This window comes from Rissa tridactyla, chromosome 1, assembly GCF_028500815.1.
Source record: "Rissa tridactyla isolate bRisTri1 chromosome 1, bRisTri1.patW.cur.20221130, whole genome shotgun sequence".
Classification (NCBI taxonomy): domain Eukaryota; kingdom Metazoa; phylum Chordata; class Aves; order Charadriiformes; family Laridae; genus Rissa; species Rissa tridactyla.
Genome location: NC_071466.1, coordinates 156,446,370 through 156,472,546, shown reverse-complemented (window position 1 = coordinate 156,472,546; position 26,177 = coordinate 156,446,370). Strand labels below are relative to the sequence as shown.

At 41.4% G+C, this 26,177-nt stretch overlaps 1 protein-coding gene across 2 annotated transcripts; it reads right to left on the bottom strand.

Moving 5' to 3' along the window:
* Positions 1 to 75: 75 nt before the first annotated feature.
* On the bottom strand, positions 76 to 22,755 carry MKRN1 (makorin ring finger protein 1). 2 transcript variants are annotated; one of them, XM_054189243.1, is made up of 8 exons: positions 22,511 to 22,755; positions 14,648 to 14,776; positions 9,891 to 10,117; positions 4,207 to 4,442; positions 3,501 to 3,715; positions 2,703 to 2,813; positions 2,114 to 2,252; positions 76 to 1,690 (listed from the first exon to the last, which is right to left on the bottom strand). In XM_054189243.1, the coding sequence occupies exons 1-8, from the start codon at positions 22,681 to 22,683 to the stop codon at positions 1,478 to 1,480; spliced, it is 1,443 nt and encodes a 480-aa protein (XP_054045218.1). In that variant the 5' UTR covers positions 22,684 to 22,755; the 3' UTR covers positions 76 to 1,477. The 2 variants fall into 2 exon arrangements, with proteins under 2 accessions (XP_054045218.1, XP_054045219.1); XM_054189244.1 differs by lacking the exon at positions 22,511 to 22,755 and adding an exon at positions 15,841 to 15,860.
* Positions 22,756 to 26,177: the final 3,422 nt, after the last annotated feature.

The following is a 26,177-nucleotide window of genomic DNA, read 5'->3' as shown; positions in this document are numbered from 1 at the left end:
GCCTTTATATTTACACACACACAAATAATCAATCAAGCTGAAACAGAAGCTTCAAACTTAAAAGAACAGACAGACTTTGTTTCACTTTTTTTGATTTTTTTATTTGGGAAAAGTGCTTCTTACAAAAGGCAGCTGCAAAACAATACGTTATAGACCTCAGAACAATTTCTCATTCCATTTAAAAGTGAAAGGAGAGGCAGTCTAAGGGACAAGAGCAGCAGGAGAACAGATCACGGGGCATCCACGAGTCAATAAAAAACAGCAATAATGTAATGCAAGGTTAAAATTCCTGTGCTGGGGCTTTGGTGGCAAAGTAATTTCTCAATGCAAATTACAGCCAGAAACTGCATGACTGCCTTTGTAAGCAGTAACTCACATAAGCTGAAGAGCTTTACCAGGCAACCTGCCCAACTCAGATGCTGAGAGGCATGTCTACCTCAAACCAGCTGAGAGGCACAGCAATTTCCTAGCGAAGCTCACAGCTTAAGTGGTTACACCAAGTTCTAAAACTTACAGAGCAATAAAGCTAAAGGGGCCTCTCTCTGTCATTCCTCTGACCCTACCTTGGCTAACCGGATTTCTGCTCCTGGACAACCCTAATCATACACATGAAAGAGAGCTGGTGTATTAGGGAGTGCTATCTATTAAGTTAAGCAATAGTTAAGATCACTGCCACAGACTGGGCTGAGACCACTAAACCAGTTTCATGTCCAATTGGAGGCTAGACTTCATGCACCAAGAGGGGATGAAAGATGGTTTTGTTATTTTTAACTTACACAGAGTCTCCCCATCCTTGAGGTCCAACTCTACATTTATCTGTATATACACATAGAGAGTTCTCCTTTCACAAAGACATTTTCCTTTCATGCTAAACACAGTAAAAACCCAGAACGTTCACACCTGGTTCTGGTTACACAGTAGTAATAGTAATGTGCAAGTAAACAAGAGACCAAAATCACAAATGAAGATGTGTACATGAGGGGGCTGGAACGGAGCTGATGCCAGAAAGAGAGTATTTGTATCTGGCCTGAAGTCAGAAATATTGGTACAAAGACAGAAAAAAAGGCCATCAGCCAATTTACATCCCCACTGCATGGCCACCGCTCATTTTTGTATCTGGGCTCTTCAAAATGAGTGTGGAAGTCCTGTAAACACTTTAACCCTGGAACTGGGTGAACTCTGTTGGGTACACAGATGAAGCAACAAACCTAAGCTAACTGTTTGACAGTTAAATTCATTTTTACAAAAACTAACATTTTAAAGATTTATTTCTTGTTATTTGTTTAAACAGAGGAAAAACAACACTCCTGGGGTGGGAGGGGATGGGAAGGGAAGAGACAGACCCTGGGTAAAAGTTATTACAACAGCACCTGGAATTGATCGGCCTGCCTAGGAGAAACACAGGCACTGCCACAACACCACAGGTAATAGCTACTGCCTGAAGCCAAGACGACAGTCCACACTCCACTGACAGGTGCTATAGATCCAAGTCGTAATAATCTTCCAGCTCATCATGAAACAAGTCCCACTCATCCTCGGAATCCGTTAGCTCATCGTCACCTCCTGCTGCCAACAGCATAAGCAACATCTCACCGAGCTCAAAGGTCACCACCTCATCCTCATCGGTCTCGAACGGATCACCGTTCTCTCGCTCCTCAATGAACTCCCAGAACCGATTCCTCCGCTGGGCCTGCAAGTAGAACACAAGTATATACCCAGGTGACCAAGTGGTACAAGGTAGGAGTCTTCCCAGAGGTTGACAAGGTTCAGCCCCCAGCATGCTTTCTGACATACAAAAAACCACATTTTCTCATTCAGGGAGATACTGACCTCCAGTAGAATTTACCCTTACACACCCCTATTAATGCTGCTCAACATTTGTACTTCAGTATGTTGGTGTACTAGGAAAGTTTTTTAAATCCACTCTTTCCATCTTGGCCTCCAGCATTCACAAACTTTACACCATCGCCTCCTTCAAATTCACCATTACGCAGATCCATCAGAAGTAAAAAAAAGTCAACATTTCCCTGTCCTCTTCTCAATGCAGCTGATTTAACGCACACCCCTCTTGCACTCTCTCTGTACAGAAAAGACAAAAAACAGCAGCACTGACCCGGTATCTACTTGATGTTCCCACTTTGGGTCTCTGTGGCTCCTCTCGGCGGCCATCAGGATATGCATGCTTGTAAAAACAGTTTCCTCCAAATGGACAGCTTCCACGGCCTTCATCAAAATACCTGCACGGCTTGTTGCTGGAAAGGAAAATACCGCAACCCTTACTCACAGCAAGCCCCAACCAGACTTCAGAACTGCATTTACCTGCAGGCCAAAAGGATCTCAGGTACCATTTGGAGCTGAAGGTATTTTGTCAGTGTAACACCTACACGCAGAAATAGTGTACTACACAACTTGTGTGGGTCGATGCATGCATAGGGACACTGACGGGTCGCAGCGCACAAGCTCGTACTACCTTATGGCTACACCACCAGTGTTTTGTGCATAGAAGGGAAAGATTGAGGTCAAAGAACACAGGGATAGCTTCGCAACTGTATGGCTGCATGCAATTGTGAGCAGATAGGTAAGGACGCACTTCACATGTAGTGGTGGAAACGAGGTGTGAGAGGGCTTTATATCAACACCCTTCTCCAGGAATGCCTTTATCTCTGCTGTCTCAACTTGAGAAAAGGCTGCAGTGCTCATACCTCATTGCCTCCTTGTATTTCTGAATGAGTTTCTGCTTCTCTTCCTTCTCCTCCACCCAGTACTCACTTGGAATGACAAAGTTAGATGTGATCCGACATTCTGGGCAGGACCTGGGGAATGAACAGACTGTGCTGCAAAATTCCACATTACAGGGCCTCTCTTGCCTATATAAGAAGTCATGGCATATATCCATCTTTAAAGATGCATTGTACCCACACACTTGTGTATGGGCTTTTCAATCTAGATTCCCTCTTACACATGAGGATAACCTGAACTCTCTTCTTCAAGAACTAAATGGCAGCTGGTCTGACAAAAGCTTGAAAAAACAGTTCACACAGACTCCTTTAGAATTAAATAAATTTATTTTGGCTTGATTTCTGTATTTATTTGATTGGAACTTTGTTTTTTTAAAACAGTCTTTAAATGGAGAAATGTTTTGCCAACTATTAATGAACTAGGGTAGTGATGAATTAAGAAGCATACATTCTGAACTGGTTAATCTGTTTTCAGATTCCTGGCTGGGTGTCCAACACTTTAACAGTAACAATTGGACAACACGCTACTAAATAAGAGAAAGTTATTTTCTACCATTAAGTGAGTTTTGCAAACTTAATCCATATTAACCAAATCAGAGCGTAAGTGTTATCCCTAACAATTATTTCACTTCCAAACCAAAGTTAGTATGCATTAAATGCAGTCTCTGTGCAGCCTGCATCTGGAAGTCTGTTGCAAGTTGTCAAAAGTTACTAAGTTCTTCCATAGTAACAAAGCACAATCAAAATGGGAAAGTGCCTCACTTTATAATCTTGCTCTCAAATTGTTTAGCACTCCTCCACTTGCGGATGCACTTGAGACAGTAAGTGTGGCTGCAGTTGGAGAGGATCCCAAAGCGGCGCTCACTAGGATTAGCTTTCTCATACACCACCTCCATGCATATCCCGCACACCATGTCTTTACTACGCTGGACGGCAAATGAAAGCTCCATGTCCTTCTCGTGAGCTTCAATGCAAGACTGAAAAGGAGAGACAAAGAAAACTACTACAGAGACAACCTGTCACCTGGTGAACTCTAAGCACGGTTTTAAGATCAGTTTAACTCTGCTCTTTTGCACAATGCATGGAGTAGAATTAAGCTTAAAAAAAAAAAATCTTTATCCTAAAAAAAAGTTTACTCAGATAGCAGGGAACAATCAATTCAGAGTTCAAACTTTCTTCAGACATTGCTTTTAAACATGAGAAAGGCAATCTGAAAGACCATCCGGTTTTACTAGGCAGAGAACAAAGCTTTAGTATTTTAAGCAGACTGCTCTGCCAGCACAGATAAGGAAACCCAGCTGCTTTTGAATATGGCCCTGACAGGAAACGGTCCAGTTTACAACAGGAACTTCATTCACTGCCTGACCTGGATGCATCTTCAAATGAAAGGGAATTAGTGGCAAGTGATTGCAGGGAGGTAGGAAGCAATAACTTAAAGCTGTTTAACACCAGACAGTTGTTTTCCTACCTTTATGTGCTGGGATCTCTGTGCAGCATCAATTGGATGCAAGACCTGCAGTCCACACATATCGCACACATCCCCATGGATATACACGCAGTTTTCTCCATAACGACATTCTCCTACTGCAGCGTAGGGACACAGCTCTTTCTTTATCTCCACATCTGCTTGCTGCTTTTCATATTCTTCCTCAATCACCATTTCCTGCAATTCCTGCAAGGGTGCTTCGGCACAGGAAGGAGCAGCTGGGAACAAGATTAAGGACAGTAAGCAATACATTCAGAGAATACATTGTTTGAATGCAAAGTAATCTTTGGGTAACCCTGCTCACATTATCCAAAGAGAATTATAAAAACAAACAAGGTTCATTTCAGTCCAAGTTTCACAAACCCTCAACCCAAACTAACAGTTCTTTTCCCACTCAAGAAAACAAAACCAATTTCTTCATTCTTCAACCCAGACAAGACTAAAGCTATCAAGGTTTCAGTGGTCATATTCAGATTTACAGGCTAAGTCCACACTAGAAAAATTTCACTAGTTTTCAGCAGCTCAAGTACATTTTTATATGAACTCTGGTGCAGCAACAATTAAATAAGGTTACAAGTCTCTCACTGCTTTGAGAATCAATTCCACATCGACAAAAGTTAGCAGGCTTTTTCCCAGAAATTATGCAGCTGAAGCAACGAAGGTGTATCCAGCATAATAAAATGCTAATATGGGAACACCACACCAGCAGTTCCTTATGTGCAGGTTAATTAGTATTTTGTTGTTCAGCCTGAACAACAGACTTTCACTTCTAGATTCCCATGCATCTGTATGAGGTGTCCACACCTCTCACCAAACTAACTGTATTCTAGCTATTTGCCAAAACCCCTAGCCTACACAGATATCCAATCTACCAGTCAGACACATAAACCTAGCTTTAAGAAACTGAAATTCAGGGCATTTTCATTGCATTCTAAGCTAGCCATCAGTTTTGCAAAATCCTGGCTAAGTAAATTCCCTTGCCTAATTCTAAATTGAACTGAAATCTGTATTAATTTCTCTTCCCCATTTAGACAGCTTCAGCTTAACACTTCCCCCTGTACCTCTTGAACATATTCTTGTCTGTGCCACCACAAGCCAAACAGCCTTTTGAGATCATTACATAAGCACAATGATAAACTTAAGTTACAAGACAAAAGCAGTCAGTTTGAAACTGAAGATACAGTAGATGCAGGGGAACAACAAAGTATTCCTATATTCAAAATAAACACCAAGAAGAAGAGCAACTGGACTTCATTTGCATAACAAGTAGTTGTTACAAAAATAAAGAGTCATTGTGCTATAAGAAAGTGTAACTTTTATGAGCTGCTCAAGCACTAGATTTGGAGAAGTAAGCAAAAGCTACCAAAGGCATACTTGGATCAGTAAAAGTCAGACTCCTTCTCAAGAAGAATCAGAGGCTGCACACTCACACAGTTTTCATCCCCACGGAGCAAAGAGATACAATAAACATGAATCACCCTGCTAGCTTTTGGACATAAAGAAAAAGCAGGTCCCTGAGAGCTCACAGTTTTGGGGGATAAGCAAATACTGAAGATTAGCATAGGAAAATATTAGCTCTCAAAATAAGTTCAAGTCTGCTTCTTGAACAATCTCTTACTTTAAGAGGTCACTTGCACTGATCTTGGACCAGTCTGTTTGCTAGAAACATACTTTTCAAAAGCCAACGAGTGACAGAATAACAAGTCAATTGTCAACCTGCTCATTTTTCAGTACCAGATTCCCGACAAAAAATCTTCATTACTTATTCTTCCCGATGAGTTCTAATGAACCGGCACCAAGAAAAGTAACAAGTAACCATACACAAGGCTCTACCTACTCTTCTGAGCAGACGAATATAATATGACAATTTGTACTTATTAATTGAACACACATCCCCCAGGTTTGAAATCCATGGTCTCCACTTCCAAAGTCACAATCACTAGTCAGTTTGTATTCCATCAACTGCCATTTTTGCCAGGTTTTTTTCTAGTTAATGTTTTTACATGTTTTTTACCTAGTTGATTCACCTGACTTCTGACATCTTGTTTGACCCTTACTGAAGGAAGGAAGTTCAATAGATCATAGAGATCATAGTATGGATGGGCAGAAGCCTACTAGACCGACAAATGCATCTGCGTTTTAAAGGAATCAAATTGCCTCCACTTCTTTTAATGGAGCTGGCAAGACAGTATTTACTTAAGGCAATCCTATACCCCTGGAAAATGCATACTTTGAAATGAGAGGCACATTTGAAGCTTCTCTTAACAGAAAAATTTTCCAGAGTCACCTGCATTCCTCTCAAGGATAATTTTTGCCAAAACTTTATTCAGTAAGGGTTTTAGTCATTAAAAAAACCAAAAAAAAGAAAAAAAACCAGCCACAAACACAAAAGCCACACACACAACACACTTCTTACTTCAGGTTCTTTGAGCATAAAGGCTTTGAAGTCTTACCCCTCCAGAGACTGACTTAGAAACCCATTTATATTTACTATGCTGGTCCACAGGAGAGAGCAGAGTTTCACATCTTGGCACAAAAAAAGAGTTATTACTTAAAACAAACCAACAACAACTACTTAAAGTCAACATGCACACTACAGCTACTAAATTCCAGCCCAGTCCACAATACCATCCTTGCACAAAGAAGTACAACCAGTTCCTACTGACAAGACACCTAGACAACAAGATAAAGATCTATCAATGTCAATCTTTAATAACAGCTCTGGGTACTTGGAAAAACGTGCTAAAAGTGACATTAGTTTTCTAGTCCCAGCCTTCTGTGCTGTCCCAGTACTTCCCCTCAGTAAGAGTTGTATTTCTGTGAAATAAAGATCAAATTAGTATTTCCATTTCTGAATATCGCAAGCTTCCACAGCCTAAAGCCCTGCATGCATATCTCCTGTATCTACTGCACTCTATCTGCTACAATTTTGCTTCCTATTTGAAAGCAAAATTAGAGAAACTCACAAGACTGTATTCCCTCCATAGTTCTGAATGAAACATCCCTCACAGTAACATTTACTCCGTGAGAGTAAACATGTACTGTCTGCTGTTCAAAACCACTGCTCTCCAGTAGGTGGACCCAATCTCTATCTTCTCACTGCCCATGTCAGTCAACAGGGTTAAATACATACTAGTGAAAAAACTTCATTGCCTTTAGTTCACACACCACCTGTGTTCACTCTGGGACACATTTTGTGCTTGTAGCAGCAGGAAACAGCCACTCAATGCAGAACGTCTCATATTTCTGCCTTTCTACTCTCCCTCAATTATTCTAGAACAGCAGCAGCAGAATACAGAAACGTGATACATCTGTATATCAAACAAGTGAATATCTGAAGAATCGTCACTATTTTCTTCGCTAGGCCCTGAGGTCAGGTTTAGTCCCAAATCAGAGAATTATCTGCATTAGCAGAATGTCTTGCCTCATAGTGAAAGACGAGCATTATAAGCCCAAGCTACGCATGGTTAAACTGGCAACCCTGAATCTCCAGCATCTGTAAGAATTTAAAACACAAATGCTTCTAGCTAATCTTGACAAATAGGTTCCATTTTAAAGTTTCCAAGTACCTGTACATTTCTCCAGGCACTTGAAACGAATAATCTGTAAGGCTTTTTTTTTTTAAAGTGCACACTGTGCAACACACTGCACACATCTTCCTGATCACTAAAGCAAGGTTCTTCATTTTTATAGCTTAATAAAGACAGGGGCTGCAGAAAAGTAAAGTTTTTGAATCACAGACTTTAAGAAGTCACCATGTGAATTAGCATCATGTAGCACTGTTCAGAACAAACAGCCGAGTATGTTTACACATTAAAATACATTGAATTTCAAAGGATACAAAACAGAGAATTTGGAACAAGATTCAGAGAAGATAATGTTATTTAACTTAATCTGTGGCAGGCACAAGTTTCCATGAAAAATAAGCCTGACCCCCTAGAAAAAGGAACTGCTTCAGTAAAACTGAGTGAGTTAAAGGTACAATGAAATGCCCTTACACTTCAGGAATTTAGGAGAAAGCACCAGCTCTCCTATAAGGAGTAGGTGTATTTAAAAGATCTCTGGCTGTTCAAACTAGCAATGAATTGATTCCAGTGGAGGGCCACCCAGCCATTAAGGGGCCTGAAGCCCATGAAAAGAGACTGAGGAAACTGGACTTGTTCAGCTTAAGAAGCTATCTTATTGCTATCTTCAACTACTTAATGGAAAGGAAAAAACCCAAAAACTGCAGAGGCAGACTCTTCTCAGATGTGCACAGGACTAGAGACAGAAGGCAAGCGAGGCAGGGAAAATCCAAATACATACTATTAAACAGCTTGTCCACGTGAAAGAAGTCAAACACTGCAAAGGCTGCTCAGAGCTTATAGCATATCCATCTCCGAGGACAGAGATTCAACTAAACAAAGCCCCTGGCAACCTGACGTAGCTGATCCTGCTGTGAGCAGGAAACAAACTAGATTAAATCTAGAGTTCCCTTCCAAACTAAATTATTCTATTCTGATTAAAAGATTTAAAAAAAGGTATCATTTATCTCAATGAACACAGAAACTGTATCTTTTATGACAGTAAGGTAACATATTAACAGCTAGAAGACAAGTTTTCATTCCTTTTGACTATACCCAAATCACAGATACACCACACAATTCCATAACCAAACTTCTCAACAACACTAGCAAAATGTCAACGTCACTTGACCATTCCCCTTTCCTCTTCACCCTTCCTCAAATCAGATCAGAGCAGGCTCCAGGAGCACCCTGTAACACTGAGAAAGTAATTCTCTTTCCAGATCTGAGAAAAGCTGTGGAGATAAAGTAGTAAGTCTGAGCACTGTATAACAAGTTCAAAGTCTCTGGACACAATTGTTTGGATTCAAACAATTATTTGAGTACTCATGGCCATAAGCCTTCAGTTTTAAAGCGGCAAAGATCAGAAATTATGCTAAAGTAAACATCTTCAGCCTGCTCCTCACTTAAATTTTAAGTCTTTGTGCTATATTTCTGCAGGGAAAGCAGATGACAAGTATGCTACTTTAACAGTCTGGTCCCACATGATGAGCTTCTTCAACCTCATTCTCAACATGAGCTGTCACAGTATTTAGAAAGTCAAGCCTCAGAAAGGTAACCAGAATAAATGATTTTCAGCTTCTAGTCTGAGTTGCCATGGGATTCATGAAAGCAAGCATGAGGCTTCAATTCATTCTACATGAATCTGTATCTCCACTGGAAAACCTTTAACTGCAAAATAACTCAAAACAAACAAATGAACAAAAAAAAACCCAAAACCAAAAGGCAGCAGATTATCTTTCCAGAGTAGTAATATTAATTGCATCAGCAGTATTTTCTTCTCCCATCACACAGGCAAACTAAAACTTCAAAGAAAGAGATTCTCCAAGTCATTCAGAGTCACAACAAGGGGAAGCCAGTTATGCAGAGACTGTCTTAAAGTATACCTGGTTTCAGATCATCAGGACAGCAGTAGTAACTGACATGGAACAGTCCGACTATTCACATCAGAAAATTCAAGCATAAGTTAAGGATAGATCACTTGAAGTGATTAATAAATATGAATAGCTGTACTCAACAAAACCAAAAGCATTAAAATAAATGCACTACATTGAAACTGTTGACCCATCACAGAAATTTACTGTTATCCCATGATCAGCTTACCACGTCCACAGTATGGCTGCCCAGGGACAAACTCTACAGCATTCACCCAGTCTTCAGCTCCTACTCCTGCAGCTGCCAGATCTGCATTTTCATCTTCTATCTCAGCAATAATTTCTTCAAATGTTTCAGGGAGTAACATGAAGTCTGAGGATACTGAGGGATAGATTTTTTCATCTGGATCCAAATCAGTCACTTCCTCCTCTTTCAGTGGCTTGGTATGTTCATATCTAAAAAGTTAAAACGCATCACATCAACTCTTCACAAAAAAAATACCGCCATAAAGCAGCCCAAGGTATTGGAAATAAATTGGTTTAGATGTAAACACACTTTTTGTAAGGAGGACCTAGGCTTGGAACAGAAAGACACTGATGACCCTTTATAGACACATGCTTCCACTTGTGTCATCTCTCAGCACTGCTTAAGGAAACAGAAGATACTCCATGATTTTGGACGTTATGGAGCAGCATGCACAATACTTAACTCACACAGAATGAACTTCAATTATGTCCAAAACCGGTCACGTGCCTATTATGCATATGTGGTACTACTGAATTAGATAAATTAGCTCATTCAGCTTCCAAAAGAGTAGAGTAAGGGCAGATACTGCTGTCTTCAACTGCCTTGTGGGAAGCCACAGGTAAGATGCAGACGGAGTCTTCTCATCGGTACAGCGATAGGATGACAGTAAGTAGACACAAGTCCAAAATGGGAAGTTACAATTAGGTATTAGGAAAAAAATTCACTGTAAGAGTAGTCAAACACTGGAATAAGTGCCCAGAGAGGCTGCACGATCTTCATCCTTGCAGATAATTAAAACTCGACTGGACAACCCCTTAGGCAACCTGACCTAAGCTGGCTCTGCCTTCAGCACAGCTCCAGAGATTCCCACCAACATAAATAATTCTTTTTCTGTAGCTGAGCATCTTGCCTCATTCAAGTTTTATCTTGAATTTCAGTAGTTATTTCTAATGCCCCTTTCAACTTACTGTGGAAAAAGATGCTCAGCACACTTTGTTCCTTACCACCCACAAACAACAGGAAAGCAGCATTTCCCTCAAAAATCTGCCTTCCGGTACCTAGCAGATTACATGGGAAAATAAATTACAGGTGTACCTTTGAAGTCTTAAGATATTTGCTAACTAATTGCAAGGACAAAGGGAGGGAGTTTTTTGAGATCATACAAAACTTTTAAAACTGTGATTCATTTACCTTGTGTCAGATTGAAAACAAAGTGTCACAGTTCTTGCATATTAAAGAGATCCTCCCAACCAAATGTCAGCTTTGAAATTCTAAAGAAGCTATGAAGCACGAATTTGAAAGTCAAGCCGTCAGACCTCTACATCAGTGGCTCCCGAAGTGGTATGCAAGCACCCTATGAGGTGAGCAAGACAACACACTGGGATGCAGTAAGAAGATACTAGAACTTCTTGTCTTTTTTTTAAAAAAAGAAATTAAGTTTTACTAATATTTAACATACAGATTGAGAGCAGCGTCCTCCCTCGGTCTATATGTCAGAGGGTCCCATGTACAGTATGCGCAAGGTGTCTTACCACACAGCAGGGATGACAGTGGCACCCTCACTTGTTTGTTCACTTTGAGCATATTGCAACACAATGCAGTTTGCTTGTGCCCAATTAAGGGACTGACAGATTATATTATCTTGTTTTACCTAAACCAACTCTGATAAAATGAACAAGTGGCTTAAAAAGATTCCTGCAAATAAACTGTGGACTGAAGACAATACTGACGTGAGCAAAAGCAAACAACAAGAAAATGTCACAGCTAACGCTTCTCCTACTCCTACTATGAGCTCTTCATCAGCCACATTGCAAGGTAAAGACAATGCCAACCTAAACAGATCTGACAAGAACTTCAGGGGGAGAGGGGGAGGGGAAAAAAAAAGAAAAAAAAAAAGAAAATCAAGATTACCAAGACTGCTATTTGAAATATGGATTTACATCCACTATTATTAATGATGAACCTTGCCCTCAGTGTATAATGTGTCTTGAGGTATTATCTAATGGTAGTATGAAGCCACCACAATTAGCAAGACATTAAAAATCTAAACATCCAGAACATGAGGACAAACCTCTACAATTTTTTCAGAGATGTTTCAAGTCACATGATGCTCAACCCAGTACTTTACAAAACTTCACAATACATGTTTAGAAGCCTCTTTTGAGGCTTCTTGCATAATAGTGAAAGACAAAAAGCCCCATACCACTGGACCACTTATTCTTCCTGCTGTGGTAAGAATGACTGAAATAACACATGGGAACAGTATGGGGACAAAGTAAAACACATTCCTTTGTCAGCAAATACTGTTGGGAAACACACAGAAAACACACTGTAGTTTTGAAGAAACAAGTATTAGAACAAATTTCACAGCATGAGAAGTTTGCTGTACAGCTGGATGAATGTACAGATGTGTCTAACATGTCTCAGCTTCTGATATTTGCTAGATTCTGGTTTAATAATGAAATACACAAAGTAGTACTTTTTGTGAGCCACTAAAGAAAACATGTACCCAAAGAGATATATTCTCAACAAATGACTTCATTAATACAGACAAAATGATGTACTGGACAAGATATATTCTCAACAGTGACTTCTTTAATAAGAACAATGTTTTATGGAAAAACTGTGCAAGTGTAACACTGAAAGAGCCACTGCATTGACTAGAATATATTAAAAAAAAAAGATTCCAGAGTAAGTTTACAGAGATAGCACCACAGCTGAAATTCATTTATACATCCTTCATAGCAAAATATTGTAGCAAAGATGGAGTCAGAATCACACAAAGTGTCATCAATACGGTTAATTTTATTTAAAAAAAAAAAAGAGACCTTTAAAAAGTCAAATCTTTACAACACTTTGTTATGAGATAGAGAGCAACCATGAAAGTCTTCTGTACCACACAGAGGTTTGCTGGTTATCTTGTAGTAAAGGGCTTAAAAGTTGTCAAAGATGAGTTATGCATTTTTCTTTCACAAAGCGACAAGTCTTCCAAATTGGCTGACCTTTACCACAATGACAGATAATTTAAAAAAAAATAAAATACACTCAATCTGTTCTTTCAAGGTAAAGATGTTTTAAGAACAAGTAACTGCTTTTTGAAAGAAACTTGCAGTATCGAGACAACATTTTGAAAACAGCTGCCCCAAAACATTTCCACCATTATGTGATTTTGTTGCCAAAAATGATGCAAGTGCATCAGCTATAAAAAAAAACACCCTCAAGTCTTGTACACTTGAACTTGGAAACAGAATTCTCTTACATATTTAGAAATCTTCCAAAGAGTTTTAGTGGATTTTGGACCCAATTGTTAAAAATATAAAAATTCAACACCTTCCAATTAGTCTGCAAGAAGAGCTCATCGAGATCAAGGAAGATGGAAATTTAATAGCCAAATTTTAACAAAAATCTTTGCATAATTGGTGGATAGGACTGGAAAATTACTATCGTGCAAGGTAAGTGCAGCCCACAATACAATTCTTCCTTTTGGATCTACATAACTTTGTGAATTATCTTTTTCAGCTATGACAGCCATTAAAACTAAGTACTAAAATAAACTGAACTTAGAATGTGGCCTTCAAAATGCTACATTACAAGATGTTAAACTCAAATTTTAAAAAATAATGAAGCATATTCAATCAAAATTACTGTCAGTAAAAAAATATTATTACTAATAAGGCTTTAGAGCAAAAATGGTTATGGACTGTTAATAAAATATTTATAAAATATTGTTTATTCCATCTTTATTATGTATTTTTTAAATTATTATTTTTGTGTATGTTTTATAATGTACATGAGTAGTATATATCCATAGTCTCTAAATAAATATATATTGGGAGTGCTCAAAAATTTTTTACTGATGATGTGTGAGATCAAATTTTGGAGAGCACTGGTCTACATCACCAAAAAAGCAACACTGGCAGATAGAAGGCTTCTTTTTGTTATCTTTCTTAAACAAAGTAACCATATATTAAATATGAAAGTAAAACTAACTCTGAACTACCATATGAACTCATGATGCGAATATTTCATCATGCATTACAGCTGCAACAAGACAGAATGTTAGAACTCCTGATAATTTTTAATAAAGTGAACCTAAGACGATGCAAACACCCCTACTCCTTTGTAAAGCTTTGCTACATTAGGAAAGCATCCCTTTCACATTTTTTTTCTTTTTAAGAATTTCAGGGGTGTAGGTTAAACTCATACTATATTTTCATGATGTACAGCCATTTTGTACAGGCAGCATTTTAGAACCTACATGACTACACTCCAGCTACTTTTCCAAAATGGCAGTTCAAGAGACAGAGAAGCAATTCCTGAAGACACACGCGCAATCAGGGGAAAAAGAAAAAACTCTTACCTGTTCAGGCTTTCATGACCACTTACCAAATGAACTCAGTTCCATCAGTTCAGCTAGCCTGAATGTAGCCTCAGATTTCTATTAAATCATCTACTCATGTTATTAATAAACAAAACCCACCCCATACCCTGACAACAAGAACTTTTATGAAAACTAGTTTTTTTGCCTTGCCTTTGCTTATTTATTTGCAAAGCAAAGCAAACACTATAGTATTTACCAAAAGAAGGCAGTTCGTGAAAAGAATCTATTTTTATATATTTCTGAAGTTGCAACAGAAGAGGAGAACACTTGTAAGATTTATTGCCTCTCTGTGAGCTCTCTACTCGGGGACTCAGAGTGAAATTACTCCCCTACAGGATGGTCAACGGCATTTCTTTACCTGCAGCGATCTCCGTAAGCACAGCATCCTCGCTGGTAATACCTGCACACCATGACAGACTGACTCGTGGAGAGGTCATGGGAGTAGCGACAGTTGTCTCCTTCCTTGCAAACTCCATGCATGAAATATCTGTAAGACAGAAGATTACTGTGAATTAAGTAGAAGCACTGAAGCTGTAAACCGAGTATTTGGATAATGAGTTATTCTATAAATCAAGGTATGCTGAATTAAGAACACCACTAATGACTCATGGGACCACATCCCAGTATAAACATACAAATAAGAATGTCTGAAAAAACATGAAGCCTTAACTATTCAAGCGAACTGCACCTCACATTTAGGGACTTTTACACTTACAAAAGCCTGAAAAAACCTGCAAAGCGAACTTTATCCTGGGCTATAACACCAAAGGGAAAGAATCTTGGACAAAGCAGATAGGAGCTACAAGTAAAATTTGTCCCTGTGTTCTGATACCAACAGAAACCATGACCGAAGCCCACCACCGAATCCAAGAATCAAAATCAGCCATACCCTAAACAAGTTTCCTGAGGGCTTAAATCTATTTGACTTTGTAAATAATTCAATCAAAAGTAATTTCCTCTCCAAGTATGTAAAGACATGCTTGTGATGGATAATCACATCTGACAAAACATACATATTAGTTTTTGCCATAGGAGCCAAATAATCAGTAGAAGCACCCAGCTTCAATACTGTGCTGCCTGTCTTGAAAGAATTGTAGAGTTTCAAAGCTTTTGAGGATAATTTACTAAATTTTAGCATGTCAAGTCATGCAAGTTTAATTGAGCATCCTCAAATTCAGCTATTCAAGAAAACTGAACAGTGATTTTTCCATTTAGTTTAAGTTTTAACCTAGAAGACACAAGCATCTTTAAATTTAAGGCACTGTAACTATTCAGGCTCAATACGCTCACATCAAAACCACAACTGAAAGTACATCTTTCCCAATCAACATAGAAGTACTAGCCAAGAAAAAACAACAAAAATCCCGCACCAAACCAGTCATGTAAGAACTGAATCCATCAACACATTTACCAACACTTCAGCTTAGAAAGAGAAGCACTGGGCCCCAAATACCAAGTTGCAAACTCTGAATTCCTTGGAAATATCAAGACCTGGTAAACACAAAAAAAAAAATTGTTCAGGTTTAGGTCTCATACAAATTCTTTGCTTGCCTGTAAAACACCACTTGAGGGAAGCTTGAGAAGCAGATTATACCCTTCTAAGCCTATCTTGCTGCTGAAAGGGGCAGCCCTGCCCTCCTCCTCTTACACACTTTCACCGCTTTGCATTGGTACTACCGCACCTACGCAGCCAGCAGAACCAGGTCCTCCAACCAGCTGACAGCACAGACACACAGCAGTACAGCCAGCACAAGAGACAGCAGGATCGTCTTTCAGCAGCCCAAACTAAGATTAGGATAGCTCTTCACAAAACGGCATGTTCAAGTCGATATTCCTTAACTTAAAAGGTGTCAAGCTGTTAAATTGCATGAAGTCCTGCATAGGTACTTGGTCTGCTAGATTTTTAAGCAGTCAGATAAATCAAAGTGAACAATTCACCAAAGGACATAAGCAGAGCCACATTTGTAATTCAGTACTAGGAATATATTGAAACTTGAGATGAGTCTTAAGAGGGCTGATAACCCACCACGTGCAAAACCAGTGGTGTATTCAAGGTACTATGAACAAAAAATCTGAAGTGGTTTTATAAACCACCGTCTGACACTTGTCATCAGTCTGCAACTCACACTCAAAACAATCACCTGTCTGTACACTGCAGCCTCATAGTAACCAGAAAAGAAATGTGGTCCTACATAAAAATTAGGTGGTGTAAGAGCAGATGAGGCTCTGCAGGACATTCTCCCCAGAGAGATGAGTACCCAAGTCAGGTTTGCCAGGTGGCTGAACAAAAAGCTATGCCAGCACACACTAGGGGTGTTGCAAAAACACAACAAAAAACCCACACTCCAAAACCAGCTCTCTGGACTAGGGGTGAGGAGAAGGAAAGGAAAAAAAAAAACCACACCAAAAACCCATCAGAAACACACACCTCCCAACTCAAGATCACAACACACCCACAGACAAACCCACCTCAAAGCCAAAAATCCACAAACTCGTGGAACCAGAACATAACTGGAATTTCTGGCTTGTTTTAAGAAATGGGAGTCACACCAAGAGGGTAAAAAATAATTCAGGTTGTTAAACATTTGTTCTTTAACAACTGTTATCTCCACCCTTTGCTTATTTCCACACAGCATTGCTCCCCCCATGTGTTGGGGCATGCAATTTCATAGCCACCTGCTGACTCAGATCAGGAAACAGTTTCAGATGCAACCTGACATTCCTTTTGCTGCCCCCATGGCTATTTTTAATCTAGATCAGATCACTGCTCAGCCCCACTGCTACTTAAGCCAACGAAGTGTTGGCACACCATTACGACTGAAATAAGTGACTAAGAGAAAGGCACCAGCCTGAAGCGAGGATTTCTGTTAAAAAGTACTTGGTCAACATAACTTATACTAAATACATAAGCCTCAAAACTAGGCCCTCCCACTGCTTGTTAGACAGAGGAAATGGAGCTTCAAGTCCCTTTCTTTCTATCCCAGCTCATGTTAGAAAACCCTCTGCAAACAAAGATTCTGTATAATTCTGAAAATTTTCACAATTCATCACATCAAGATGGTAGGCTATAAAGGGGGGGAAAAAAACCCAAACCTGAAACACTCCCAAGCTCAATTTAATTCACATGTCACTTTTAAAGGCCTGCAATCCAACACAGCAAACTCACCATCATTTGAACAAGAGGACTGGGGTGGGAAGAGAAAAATGTATTTCTCTAAGGATTATACCAACTTCTTCCCCCCAACAAGAGGTAAGATTCTAACAGGTAAGAGTTTAACATTTTACATATAAAACTGCAGTGCTTGGCTAAGATATGCTTTGGTCATGTTGAAAAAATTTTTGGTGAAAGGTAACACGACTTCTGTTGGAGAGACCTTTACACACACAGAGTATTCAATTTAACTGTAACTTTACACAACAGCAATACCAGCCTCGTTTCTTGTTACAGGAAAAAAGGATCCTTAAAACTGAGAAATACATGAGTTACCTGCCTCACTTAGCGACACTTAGAAGGATATCCAAAATTTGTGTTCTGTCAAGTACTCAGAGAATACATATCACTTCATCTGAAAAAGTAAAGTTAGATCAAGACGAGTATGTAACTGAATTTTCTCTGACTGTCTATGGTGCTGTCATCCAAAAAGCACTTATTCTGGCAGCAGTGCTCTCTGTCTGTCTTATTCAGATATACTAGCATAACTTGGTGAGCTGCATGGGGAACCAGACCAGAGAACTCACTGTGCTCCAAACCCAGATCATCTCCCCAGTTTGGTTCGTTGCATGACTGCACAAAACATGAGTGATACCAAGATACGGAACCACCCAGAAGTAATAATTGCCTGCACTGGCATTTTATCACTGAAAAATGTTTCAATTCATGTCTAGTTATGGATGCCTTGATCAAAATAGCACATCCTGATTTTCATGGGGTACTTAAGGTCATAGAGATCAGGCTTTGCACACCCAAAAGCCTCAAGTTGTAGACAAGATCCAGTGGGCATTTTTTGGAAACGTACAGAGAAAACACTGGTCCAAGGCCACAAAGCTAATCATGTCTCCAACTCCCTGGAACTCCAACTGGTGTAGAGATGTTACAAGTGCTACTATTAATTTACTAGAATACTTAAAATTTTCAAGTTTATCCAGGTTTCAACAACTTTGATTTCCATAATGCTTTAAAGTATAATAATCTACCAAAGATTTTGGTTTCCACTGCTAGAACATTACTTCTATTACTTGCCATAAGCTGGACAAGAAGAATTTGCAATGCCTCTATCAAAAGGACAATGCAGTGTTAAACACACATAAGTACAGTCCAAAATCCTGAATATGCACCAGCTTCTTTCAGATGCTTCCTTCAATATATTAAGTCTTTAACCCTGTAATCCTATTAGTCAAATCAATACACAATATTTCTTTCCATAGCTTTTGAAGCTTGCAATGAGTTTGCTTATTCAGGTGTGGTTTGTTCTTTACTTAAGACTCACTTAATTCTGCTTTCAGGTAACCCCATTTCATTTATTAAACTACTGGTTTTGCTGAATTAGAAAGTCACACCTGGCAACAGACCTCCTTCAAAAACTGAGACACTGCCATGACTGGCAGACAGGGAACTTCAGGATAATGACTGCAGTCATTAGCTTCTTCAGGTGCCATACAGAGACTGAGAATTCTCAAGGAAGAGACTAGGCAGGCTGTTCTAGCATAGCACGTGGGCGTTCAGCCACGTGAGTGGCTGACGAAATTCTACATAAGTTAATAACCTTAAGAAAAAGGAAAATAAAAAAAAAAGAAAAAGTAGGTCTTAATAGCATTTATCTTCTTGTCTCTTCTTCTCCATAACCTCCTTCAGCAAGAAGCTAGTGGGGGACCCAGAAGAGAGCAGCTAAGAAAGGGGCAATAAAGGTGGGCTTTTAAGAGGTTTGCACTCCACATCATATCACTAGTGTTGCCCTGAATTAAGGAGGCGTATTTTACTGATAAAGATTCTTCACATTAAAAGACAGATAAATACCTGATCTAGGTTTTCAGAAAGAACAAAGATACAAACACGTAGACAACTCACAAAATACACCAATTAGTTGCTAAGGGTTTTGTTTATGTTCAGTTATTAAACAAACAACTTAAATGTAATCTATTTACGTCAACTTGATGACCTTAACTATTATTGCATGACATCTGGAAAGCACAAATATCCGGAGCTAACAGCATCAAGTCTTTAGAAGAAAAGCATTGGCTGTACCACTGCTCAATAAAACCACATATTCATCTGAAACTGGAAGGACAGAGGAACTTGGTAAGGACCACCATTCTTTTTCTTACTTCAAACATATCAATAACAAAAAGGATCAAAATATTAAATAAGAATTAGTTACAAAGTAAATGTTTATTCCCCTGTGGTTTATTCCAGATTAAAATATTATAAATTATTACACACCAGAAAAGCCTTGAAAACTGCTAAACCGTAGAAGAAACACAAGAAAATTGTTTTTCATCATCTCTTAAGGAACACGAATTCCTACATTTCACTGTGAGACTTCTAAACTTTAGCTGCTAGAAAAGCAGAAGGGCAACATCTGCAAAACTAGATGTCTAGCAGAAATCAAAGTCCTTCATCTTAGTCATTGCGTCTCTCACTCTCTGATATCAATCATCCATCCTAAGGATATCACACTGGCATAATAAAATTCATTAGCCAACCAATTTATCATATCACCTATTCAAAGGAGCAGCAAGAACGTATTCTACCAGTTATAAAACTTCCAGTTCTATTCCTTAGCCAACCATGAAGCGCAAAGCGCTTCTACTGAAGAGACTACTATCTCCCAGAAGTTTTTCAGACAGCATTTACTGCCACCCATATGACGATTCAAGTAAATACAGCCTAGAAACCAACAGTATTGTGCAGAACTACTCAAAACACGAACTGCTCTACCTACTATATTAAAAACCTGCATTTTGAAGCTTAAGCTCTTCATCTCACAGTTAAATCCTCAAGCTCATTTATGAAGGTAAAACAGGATTTAATAGTAAGAAATGTGTTTTCTTGAATATGAATACATCCTATTGAAAACGAACTTAGAAAAACAAAATTCTTATCATACATTCCCAGAAGCTCAAGTCGAAATTGTTAATTTCACTTCAAAGTCTAAGGAAAGCTAGTCTGCCTGAAATTTTGAATGGTCCACTAAAAATAAACAAGTAAATGAGCAAGCAATGAGGTAACTGTGAGGATTAGTTAAAAAGAACTTTAGTTAAAAAGAACTAAGAATGGGGAGAGGTTCATTAGTTCCAAAGCTGAGACCTCATTTTTATTTAAGATCACATTAAAGCACATTAACTGTTACAAAAGAGTAGCTTTAACTTCCCACTAGTCCTGAGCGTTTGTAAATAAATATATTCATTAGACAGACTCAGTGCACTGCATGACACTGGTGAACTTGACTGCTTCTGTACAACGGCAGTCCCTGTCTTCAATAAATTGATTGATTGTGTCTGTTACCTGAGAAGAGAGATGTGTATATCTCTCTCCCCAATCCATTTCACCTAATTGCTCCTTTCGATCTTCAGAAATGAGGCAATCTGTATAGAGGGAGCACTAACCTATACCCTTGCAGCTCACTTAAAAGCTGAGCTAAGCATCATTCCCGGCCATTTCCTCATCACTGGCACAGGTTTAACTACCATGCATCAAATATTAACCCGGTTATTCACAAGCAGAACTCTTTGTGTGCAGAAGTACTCAGAGAGAGCTGAGAAACAGTGCTTCTCAAATGGACGCGTTAACAGTGCATTAACCAAAATAAACAGTTCTCAACTGTTAACTGGAATGCTTTAAATACTGCAGGGCATACTTAACAGCACAGAAGAGAGACACGGCAAGCAAACTGTGAAAGCCAGGGGACGGTTCTTAATACTGCTATTTGAATCTGCAACTGTCCCAAATGGAAAAATATACGAGGAAGATACAGATCTCACATCAAGATCTAGAGCCTCTTCCTTTCTGCCCAACGGACGTTCTTTTTTTCTTCCAAGTGATAATGTATTTGCCCAGAAACACATTCAAGTTAAGCATAATTTACAGCTTTATTTAAATAAAAAAAACACAATAATTTAAAGAAAAAAGAATCAGGAGATGCTCCTGGATGCTAATATTGGATCACCACTTGCTTTCATATAAACTGACTAAAATATATCTATATTCACAAAACTGTTTTACATTCCTTTAAGCCTGCAAACAGGCCGGCAGTGTAAGTTTAAAAATAGTCGACCTGGCAAGCTCTGCAATATGCAGCATGATTTGCATAATCCCATATAAAAGATTTCTCAGAAATACAATTTAAAGGAAACTACAAATAGAAAATGACGCAGCATACAGAATCTTAACGTAACACAAATAGCAGCACCCCTCACGTTTTGCAGTCTACTGTGACTTATTCCCGTTCTCTGGCTTAATAAATAATTGCCTTATCAATCACGAATTCATTCCCACTTTTAATTTTTTATTCAAATGGACAAGAACTTAAATCATTTTGTATTTCCTGCTCTATCGTATTTTCTGGAACGCGGCTACAGCACTTCCATTCTACAGTCTCCTTCACACCAATCACTGCAGACATGCTTTCATACAATAACCAGTGACCCACGGCACCCTCACAAGGAGCCAGTAATGCTGCTCCCAAACTCCGCCGGCATGGCAACGGGACGGTGGCCACACGCCATCTGCACGGCGGAGCCACAGGGAACACACCCTCCCGTAAGGCAGGGGCAGAAGAAAGGTCGCCGCCTGCACCACCACCCCCCCACCCGCGGGCCTGGCTCCGGCACGCTGGGCCCGACTCCGCCTTGCTAGGCCCGGAGCGCTCTCGTCGCCGGCCGGCACTTCCCGCAACGGGCCGCCGCCGCCTGGGCCGCACTACAACCCCCACAAGGCCCGCCACCGTGGCCGGTTTCCGCCGGGCGCCGCCGCAGGGCGCGGCGCGGCCGGGCCAGCTGCGCAGTTTGCCGCAGGCCTCCCCCGGGGCGCCGGGCGGGGCGGGGGGGGGGGGGGGGGGGGCGGGAAGGGGGGCGCTGCGGCCACGCGCTGCGCGTACGTGACTGGAGGGGGAGGGGAGCGGCGCTGAGGGAAAACGGCCGCGGGGGAAGGGGGGGGGGGGGCGGGAGGGTGCGAAGGGCGACCGCGACCGCCCTTCCTCCCACTCCCACTACGGACAGCGCGTACCTGCAAGTGACCTGCTTGGTCCAGCCGCCTCCTCCCGGCCCCGCGACGGGCGGCGGCACCGCTGCGAAGTCGAAGGCCGCGGCCGTCGCTCCCGCCGCCGCCGCGGCGGCGGATGTTCCCAGAGCAGCCGCCGCGGCGCCCGCCGTTGTTCCCAGAGCCACCGCCTCCGCCATTAGTGTTTATCCCAGACGGCGGCAGCACCGGAACTTCCGGGAGCACATCCTTCCGGCCGAGCGGACCGGGAGCGGCGGGGCGGGGCGGCGGCGGGTGGCGGGGCGGCTGAGGCGAGCCCCGGCCCCGCCCCCTCTCCTCGCGCGGGGCGGGCCCCGCCCCCCCACCGCGCCGAACGGTGGCTCCGATTGGTGGAGGGGAACGTCCGGGCGGGAATGTGCCGGGCGGGGGGAGGGTTAGTGCCGCGCGGCGCTGGCGCTGTCCGCGCGCCGCCTCAGTAGTAACGGTCTGTTGGGGCCTTGGGCCCGGGGACAGGGCCCAGGCGTGGCCCGGCTGCTGGGCCTCAGGGGCCGCCTCTCCCCCCTCGGAGGTGAGGAGCAGCAGCGCTTCGCCTGACGGGGTGGGGCCTTCGGAGGCGGCCGTCTGGCGGGCTGGGCTGCGCCGGTTGGGCTGGCTGAGGCGGCGGCGGGAAACGGGCCGTGCCCTGGAGGGAAGGACACAGGACACGTAACGGCAACGTGGCGCCGGCTGCAGCGGGGCGGGGGGAGGGGAGAAGAAGGAGCCGGTGGCGCCTCGAAAGCCCAGACCCAGAAAATTGGCACTAGGCCACCGGAGAGCTCAGTGATGCTAATTTGGGGTGAGAAACATCACGTCCTTCTGCCATCACCAATCCTGGCTGTGAAACTACTGTTTGCCTGGTCTGCATCGTGTCCTTGTCTTCCCGCTGCCAAGAGTTTTATGCCAAGTACTAGACACGGCCCAGAAGGGCAGAGTGACAAGCAAGGATGAAGGGGCAAGGTGAAGAGAAGTCCATCAGTGCAATGTTACTGATGTTTTGCATATCTCTTTGAAAATGTATTAAAAAAACATATCTAAGCCATCAGTCACTTCAGGAAATCCTGAAATTAGGCACTTGTTCTAAAAGTAGACAGTAGGACACCATCCCAGAATGGCAGGACTTCAGGAAGTGCGCTAGAAAGGTCAGAAGAGGTAAATCTGTTTTCAGGTTGCCTTGAAACAATGGCTTACGTGCCCTTGAATGACCTGAAGAATGAGGTAATGTGAATGCATTTCTGGCATCTTCTGGAGTATTCAGAGCCGTGACCTAGGCAAACATAACTCTTAAAGGTGGTGAAGTATATGTACAGATTGTAGCAGTCTTCAAACCAAGGTAAAGGTATGCATCAGAAAAAAAGATTGCCAAAAGCTGAACTTCAGAGGATTTGGTGGACAGAGGTCCTTGCACAGAGATGTTTAGTTTTTGGGAATGAATGTGGTCGGTTGTATAAGACCAACCTTCACCCAAGATAAGGAGCTGGCATCAGACAGAGGCCTTGATCTGATTCTCTATGCAGCACTGATAGTGGGGAGCAGCAGCTCACTCCCTCCTGAGATCAGCAGCACAGTGATCAATGCCAGGTAGTTTGTAAATTTGGTTCCACAAGTCACTGTTGTGAGAACACCAGGATGTTCAATGGAAAACTGAGCCACGAGAATGAGGAAGACCTTTTTTTATAAAAGTTCACATTAATAAGAGGAAACTTATTTTCCACACCTGATTCCATCTCATTTTTCATACAAAGTTCAGCATTGAAACAGAAGTTCAAAAACCGCACCAGGTTTGTATGTTCAGTCTTAGATTCTGCTAGAAACAGATGGAGAAAAAAAATACTTTATATTAGGAAAAAAAGAAATTAATCAAATACTTTATCACCAAGCCATTAAGATAATCTGGAAAGTTGTTTCGGAACCATTAGAACGATCATGAAAATGCTGCTGAGAGTGCAAGGATGTAAGCCTTTGGAGATGGGATAAATGACTAAAGAACAACTGTACCAGGCCATTGTATTGGTTAGATTGTTGCCTAACGTGGCAGCCCTGGTAAGACAGCCAGTTCCAGGCACCACAGTTCACACAAAGGTAAAATAAATAAATGATTAAATAAGCATGTTCCGTATGATTCTGCGTGTCCCTAGTACACCTCTTGGATACTGGCGGCCTAGAAGCACGCTTCACAACAGGGAGACACCAATAAGCACGTTCCAGCTCACGGACTGCTGCAGGTTAATAGGCTCTGACAGATCAGGTACACAGGGAAAGGAAAATACTGTCCCAAGGCAGGTGTGCCAACGTGACAAAATTACTGTGGAGCTTCTCATTTCCCTGGTGCCTTCAGTAGTGATGCCCCTGAGAGAGAGAAGGTTTCAGAGGAGATGGTAACTTGGGTAGGAATCACTCCCAGATGAAAGTGCAAGGGTGGCCCGAGGGCCCAGCTCCCAGCAGGCAGTAGGAATTTGCCATGGCGATTTCATTTTGACCAGCAACCTGTTTAATATTAACCTCTGCTTCTGAGGCCCGGCGGGGGAAGCACCAGCAGCAAGCCCTCTGTGGCGCTGCGGGCAGACAGGACTGGAAAGTCAGCTAATGCTGCAGCAAGCAGAGGAGCAAGTTGTATGCGGCCCCCCCCCAGTTCCCTACAAAAATTGTCTTCAGCTGTTCTCTTCTCCCGGTCACCTACGCACTGTGGTCCTGTCACACTTGCCCCTATGCCATCATCAGCCATATATCCCATTTCAGAAACGTGCTGGGCGCATCGCAGCCAGCCTGCCTCTCAGGGCTAGCCAGTATCAAACTGGCCCATTCTCTCCCTGGTTTAGTGGCTTTTCTAGTAGAGCAAAAGATGGGGCTAGCCCTTGAAAATTGCTCATACAAGCTCTTATTTTTGTTGTAATAAACCCAGAAGACAAATCCAAAACCTGGGATGTGCACAAGACTGCAGGAGTGCCTTCAGAGTGCTTTAGTGGCCCTGGTTTGTCTCAGAGGCCTACAGTTCATATTGGAAAGTTGAGCTAGAAATCCAACAGCCTGGGTTTTCACTTGGTTTGAGGAGAAAAACAGCAAATCAACCAACACGCTCTTACCCCTGACTTACTTGATACGGCCAACTGAGCTGGTTGCCCACTGCATAAGATCATCTGGAGATGATCTTGATCTCTACAGTTGGAAACTGAATGACCAGCTTGATTACTAAATCAGCTTGTCCTGTAGCATGCCAAAAATGTGATAGCCCAGGTAGGTTCCTCAGTACTGCAGTCTTTCCAAATAGATCTAATGGAAAGTAAAATGGTGTCATTATAATTTGTGTATATTTTTCAAAAATGTAATTTTACGTACACATTTCAATACGCCTAGCTACCCATCCCCCCAGGAAGAAGATACCATTCACAAAATCTTCAGCAGCCTTTTACGGTATCTGAGGATGCAATCTATCATTCCTGCAATTAAATTCCCAGCAGACCACATAGCAGAAGTCAGAGGGGGATTGTCTTTGTAATTTAGCAAGCTTTGTTTGAAGTTTCCTTGAATGTGTTTAGTTGAAAAGATTGGAAGGATGGAAAATAAGACGACATTCATGATTGCTGAGTTAAACAAAAGTTGCAGGAAACTTCTTTTGAAGTGTAAAGTCCAAATACTGCTTTAACAACCTATGTTTTAC

Excerpts from the sequence above, each read along its gene's own strand:
- MKRN1 (XM_054189243.1), bottom strand. The coding sequence starts at position 22,683 with ATGGCGGAGGCGGTGGCTCTGGGAACAACGGCGGGCGCCGCGGCGGCT. Across the intron at positions 14,777-22,510 it reads ACCAAGCAGGTCACTTGCAG|ATATTTCATGCATGGAGTTT; the intron begins GTACGCGCTGTC and ends TCTGTCTTACAG. Across the intron at positions 4,443-9,890 it reads GCAGCCATACTGTGGACGTG|CTGCTCCTTCCTGTGCCGAA; the intron begins GTAAGCTGATCA and ends TCTTGTTCCCAG.